The sequence below is a fragment of the Cervus canadensis genome, chromosome 2 (assembly GCF_019320065.1).
Source record: "Cervus canadensis isolate Bull #8, Minnesota chromosome 2, ASM1932006v1, whole genome shotgun sequence".
NCBI lineage: Eukaryota > Metazoa > Chordata > Mammalia > Artiodactyla > Cervidae > Cervus > Cervus canadensis.
In genome coordinates, this window is record NC_057387.1 from 893,396 (window position 1) to 899,395 (window position 6,000).

At 45.9% G+C, this 6,000-nt stretch overlaps 1 protein-coding gene across 2 annotated transcripts in view; it reads right to left on the reverse strand.

Annotated features, from left to right (window-relative positions):
- The window catches only part of MPZL1 (myelin protein zero like 1), a 78,716-nt gene extending 74,011 nt beyond the window's left edge, over window positions 1-4,705 (reverse strand). The window contains exon 1 of one of the 2 annotated variants that reach the window (XM_043450114.1): window positions 4,589-4,705. In XM_043450114.1, the coding sequence (XP_043306049.1) occupies window positions 4,589-4,670 (82 nt within the window). In that variant the 5' untranslated portion in view covers window positions 4,671-4,705. Of the gene's footprint in view, window positions 1-4,123; window positions 4,426-4,588 lie in introns of those variants that run through there. The other variant, XM_043450105.1, reaches the window with a different exon arrangement.
- Window positions 4,706-6,000: the final 1,295 nt, after the last annotated feature.

Sequence of the window (6,000 nt, forward strand, 5' to 3'; positions counted from 1 at the left end):
ACTAGTACTTTAGAATGAAAACTATCAGATAATGCATAAAAATCAACTTGGAAAAAATATTCCTTCTTTCAACAAACATTTCTTGGATACCTCCTATGTGCCAGGCCAAATCCTAACACATGCAGCAAATTACTAATAAACTGTTATCAAGACATGCCTAAGCCTCCTTGCCATTTAATAAATATTTATTAGTATCTGTCATATTCACTACACTAAGCCCTCGGGATACTTCTATAAACAAGATCAACACAATCTCTGTCCTGGATTCTAGTGAAAGAGAAAAGAGAACCACCAAACAGTGAGAAATTACAATAAGGACATAAACAAAGGGCCAAGAAATAAAAACAGGGAGGCCCACTGGATAGGGGGATTGGAAAAGGCCTCTCTGAGGAAGCGACACTTAGGCTAAGGCCTCTCGGATGAGAATGAGACAGCTATGGCAGTTCTGAGGAAAGAGCACATCAGGTATCAAGGGCAAAGGGCCTGAGACGGGAATGAGTGTCGGAGAGCAGAAAGATGGTTGCTGCTGCTGCTGCTAAATCGCTTCAGTCATGTCCGACTCTGTGCGACCCCAGAGACAGCAGCCCACCAGGCTCCGCCATCCCTGGGATTCTCCAATTTCCTTCTGCCATTTCCTTCTCCAATGCACGCATGAATGCTAAGTCGCTCCAGTCATGTCTGACTCTGTGTGACCCCATGGACAGCAGCCCACCAGGCTCCTCTGTCCACGGGAGTCTCCAGGCAAGAACACTGGAGTGGGTTGCCATTTCCTTCTCCAAGAAAGAAGGCAGCATGGCTTGAATATAGTGAGTAAGGGGCAAAAGTTGAAGTCAGAGTGGCAGGCAGAAGCCAGATCAACTGTATGCCAGGGGGAGAAGTTGGAATGTCATTCAGAATGCAATGGGAAGCCATTAAGAGTTTTAAACAAGAGCGCTACATGAACTGATCTGCATTTTTATAAAATCATTCTTGCGGTTGTGTAAAGAAGGAACTAAAAAGACGCAAGGGGGAAATGGGGAGACCAGCTGGGAGGCTACTATTACCACAGTAACATAGCCAAGAAATGACAGTGATCTCGACCAAAAATCTAGGAGTAGACCAATAGGAAAAAAGTGGGTGAGGGAAAAAAAAAAGTGGGTGAGTCCTAGAGGTATTTTGGAGATGGGAGAACTGAATGCATGTGGGGACTGAAAGATAGGAAGTTAACTAGGGTGGATTTCTGGGTTGAGCAATTAGATGGATGATCGTGCCATTTATTGAAGTGGGTGGTGCAAATTACTGAGATTTCTTCTTCAGGTTCTGTGTATTCAAGCCTACCTAAGGCTTACTAAAGACATTCCAACTGCCAAATTCAGTGAATCCTTGAAGTGTTCACACTCTTCATCTGACACAGTTAAAACTCCCTTAAAACTTCACACTCTCTGTTTCCAAGACAGCACTCTTCTGGTTCTTCTCTTACTCAATGAGTCTCCTTCTCAGGTTCCATAACCCCAGAACTCTGTTCTTGGCCTTCTACTATTTCCTTCCAGGACTCTCTCTCTTGCTGACCTCATCCAAGCAATCCATAGCTTTAACTACTACCCACATAAAGCCTCCCAGATTCATATCTCCTTCCAGAACTTCCTCCTCACCTACCCAACTGAACCATCTATCCAACTGTCCCATTTCTATTGAGATATTTCAATAGCATCTTAAACTCAACATATCCAAAAGTAACTTCATCATCCTCTTCCTCCAACACTCCTTTTCCCTCATCCCATATTCTTCATCTGTGAAAAGCATAACTTTGCAGAACTATGCCCAGCTTCTCAAGCGCAAAACTTAGGATCATTTTACTCTCTTCTAAGTCCACATCAAATCAATTTCCAAGCCCCATCAAATTTACTCTCTAACAAGTTTGTGGATATGTCCTCTCTTCACAACCCAGGATTTTAATTCAGGTCTTCAATCCTCCTGCTCTTGTTTCTTACATAACATTCTGGTTTCTTCAGCCTGACATCATTCAAACCCACCCTTCACATCTCAACAGTCAGGGAAATCCTTCACAGGCTCTCTATACCCTTAGGATAAGATTCAGCCTTATGTTGGGAGTTAGAGCCTCTGGCTGGGTTTCCTGCCTCAATTCCCACCATCTCTGCTATACACTCCAACCTCTCACCACGCCGACTGACCAACGGGTTCATTCATGACTCTGCATATACTGTTCTCTCCCAATACCTACTTAGTTCAAGCATCCTTTTCTTTTAGCAGCCTGAAATTCAGTCTGAGATGATGACTCTCCTCTGTGCTTTTACAGCAAACCATTAATGAAAGACTTCTATTGCTTATCACACTTTGTTTCTCCCACTGAACTGCAAATTATGTGAGGCCAGGGATGATCTTTCCTGGAATATTTTCGGTGCTTAGTACTTAAAAAATGATTAGTAAATGTTTGTGGAATAACTGTATCTAGATCAAACTTAAGAAGGCTTTCTGTAAAACATGAACTGCTATATATAGTATTCATGACAAGAAAAGGTAGCCTGAAAGAAGAAACATTCAATAGTTTTCTAAAATTAACCAATAACAACAGCTGCTGACTTTCAGACATCAGCATTCATCTTCCATTACTAAAGAGTTAGCTATGTCCAACGTAGTACTGATGTAATTCTGATGATCTTTTTGTATTAGTATCCATTAATATTTATTTCTTCAGTTCAGCTACTTTTTAGTACTCTGAATTTAATTAAGATTTCTCTGACTGTTTTTGTTCTCAATAAGGACAGAGGTCAACCTCTCATGCATAATAATTCTGTCTGAATAAACAAGATTTCTGATACACATTAGTTTTAAGCTATTTTCTACTTGTTCACTAAAACATGAATATTACCATCACCACCACCACCACCAAATGCTCCTAACCTCCCCCCCCTCCCCTTTCAGAAGAGACATTTATACAGAATGGATTGTCTTATATATACAAAGTATATCTTCACCTACCAACCACGGAGAGTGAAGGGATTTTTACATTTATACTTTATAGCTCCTGAAGTCATTCATTAAATATTTTTCCTGGCTCCAAAAATTACATTACAGGGCTTTTCTGTGAAAGTTATTATTGAGTTTTTCATGTTCAGATACTGTGATGTAACTGATATTTTTGCAAAACAAAGAAATGAACAAATCTCCACAGTTTCTTAGGAGCTGCCTCTCTTTATTACCATAACTTAACCACATTCTGAGACAGCAACAAGTTCACTGCTTTGAGCAACAATACACAAAAACGTTCTATGGCAGACACCACTGCAGATGTCCATAAAACAATTCATCCAATTCAGTAAATCCAGCCTGAGGTTTTTAACCTTATATCTCACTTATGATATCTGGCAAAGGAAAAAATGTGGATTTTTTTTTTTTTTTTTAAATAAAGACAGATGTGCCTTTTAATATCCTATGTCTTGTCAAACTATGGTGACTATGTCTGGAATTACGGATTTCATGAAACTCTGTTAAGCCAGTCATTCCAGTGGTATTTCAGCTCTTTGCACCCTAACCCAGAAGTAATGCTAATTTCTTCTTGGTGCTCTGCAGGTTACAGAGATTAAGACATACGAAACTCTGGGGCCCTTTCATCTCCGAGACTTAAAAATGGGTTGGAGAGCACTGGAAATGGAACCAACAAGGCAAAACAAAAGTCGTTCAACAGGGAAACAAACCAACAAAGGCCCCACAGAAGAAACCCTGCAACCTTCCGCCGACTCCCAAAGGTGGAGAATGCCAGAAGCCCGGGTTCCTGAACCGGAATCCCAGCCGGGCCTGGGCGACCCAGAGTCACCAAGCGGAGAAGGGGGGCGACTCAGCGAAGGCACAAGGCAGCCGCCCGCCGGGCCCGCTGCCCAGACGGCCCCCCAGAAAGATCAAAGTAGGGAATTCTCCCCGCCTCCTCTACACGCAGGGATCCAGGAAGAAGAAAGAGGCTCCGCGCCTCTCCAGCCGGTTGCGTGGCCCGCGCTCTCCGCCCGCCAGCTCAGTTCTCCGGGCCCCAGGGCAAGCAGGCCGCGCCCCCTCCCCACCCCTGTGCCCCGCAAGCGCCAGGCCGGCCACCAGGTCCCGCCGCCCCCGCTCTGGCCCCGGCATCACTCACAGAGCCCGAGCGCCGCCGCCAGCACCGACCACAGACAGCGCCGGCGGTCTGGGGATGCAATCAGTGCTCCGGCCCCGGCGGGCGCTGCCATCGTCCTCCCGCCACAGCTTCGCGGCCCTGGGCCCGGGTCCCCACTGCAGTTAGCTAGGCTCCTGGCCGAGGGCTCTGGACTCGTCGTCGCCGGTATCAGCGAGCACCTCCACGCCGCGGTCCCCGCTCCCGGCCCCAGCCACAGCCTGCCAGCACTGTGCCAGGGCCTGGGCCCCGCGCCGGCCGCAGCCGTCAGCTCATTGGCCTGCCCCGCACACTTTGAAGGACGCGATTGGAAGGCACCGACTGTCCATCATTCCCTCTCTCCAGGCGGGGCCCCGCCATCGCGGTCCCACCCAGGGCTCCTTCTGCCAGCGGTGGAGGTCCCTGGCCGTCCGAGGCGACCGCCGCCGAGCCCGCTCCCTGCCTGCTTGCCTGCGTGGCTGTTCGCCCGTCTTCTCTGGCCAGGCGCGTCTCCTCTGCGTCTCTGAGCGTCCAGCCCCGCGGATCTCTTCATTGTCTTCGCCTCCGTTTCTGCTCTTCTCGGTTTCTCTGAGCCCCACCTAGAGAAAAAGAAGCAGTTCGTTTACACAATTAATAAAAAAAAAAAAAAAAGGAATGAGATGGGGAGAGACTTCTGATTCAGTCGTTCAGATAGAACACATTTCCCCCCTTGCCCTGTATCCCAGGTCTATTTTGCCTGGATTCAGATAATTTATGTGCAAATTGAGAAATCTAATAGCTTAAAAAGAAGTCTCCATCTTGTCTGACTCTCCTCTAAGGAACCCTCCCTCCCCCACTTTTGGCTAAGAAGCGTTGGGAACTGGGAATTCTCTCCTACTACCTGGAGCACGTGTGGATGGGGTTTTGCCCTTGTAAATGTCCCTCGATTTATCAAAAATTGGCAAGTTCCCCCTCCTGACTGAAGTGCCATGCCTGAGCCGGTTCCAGTTGGTTAGCTTGGTCCAAAGCAGTGTCTGCCACTTACTGATTTCCCCAAAATTCTGGAAAGTGGAAGGGTCCTTATGAGAACACCCTACAAAAGGGAGAAAACGGAAGGGCAGGAGCACAAGAAAAATGAGGGTGTAGGAAGAAAAGGAAGAATGCAGGTGGGAAGCCTGTAGTGTGAGAGAAGGAAACAAGTATTAGACAATTAGGATGAGAGGGGGAGAAGAGCAGGGTAGGAGCACTCCCCTGCAGCCCCTCATTTCAGGGTTTTGTCTCAAGTCAATCTTATGAACAGCCTTCCTGATATTTTTGCTGTTTTAGCCTGCTAACCTTGTAGTATGGCAGACTGATAGCAATTACCTTAGTCCCAGTGAGAGAAAACTAAACAAACAAGAAAACACCGTTTCACCTTATTTCTCTGTCAGCAAGATCCTCATGAAGTGTTTTTGGAATGCCATATGATGGAAAGACTACAATGCATTAAGTGAGCACCTACGATGTGCTGTAGATGTAGAATACCCAGGCTTTACTCTCAAGAAGCACAGAGTCTACCAGTCAGTGTAGCAAGCAAGTACTGAACTAAATTTTTTTTTCAGTGCTTAAAGAGAAGGTCGAATCAAGAAGAAATATAAGGCCAACAGGGACAGTGATCCTCAAAGATACATTTCATGTTAAAAGCTTCTCTGCTGCCCCTGATGTACTTCGATACAGATAATTTCCTCTTCTGAGAACCACTGGCCCACGAGGTGTCCAGAAAAGATGCATTGAGGAAATAGCATTTGAAGTGGATTTTATAGGCTGGATAAATTTTTACCAGAGAGAAACAGGAAAAGCGAACTCAGAAATAAGAAAGCAAGTGCAAGGATCAGTGGGTTAATCCTTTGTGATTTGGAACTTCA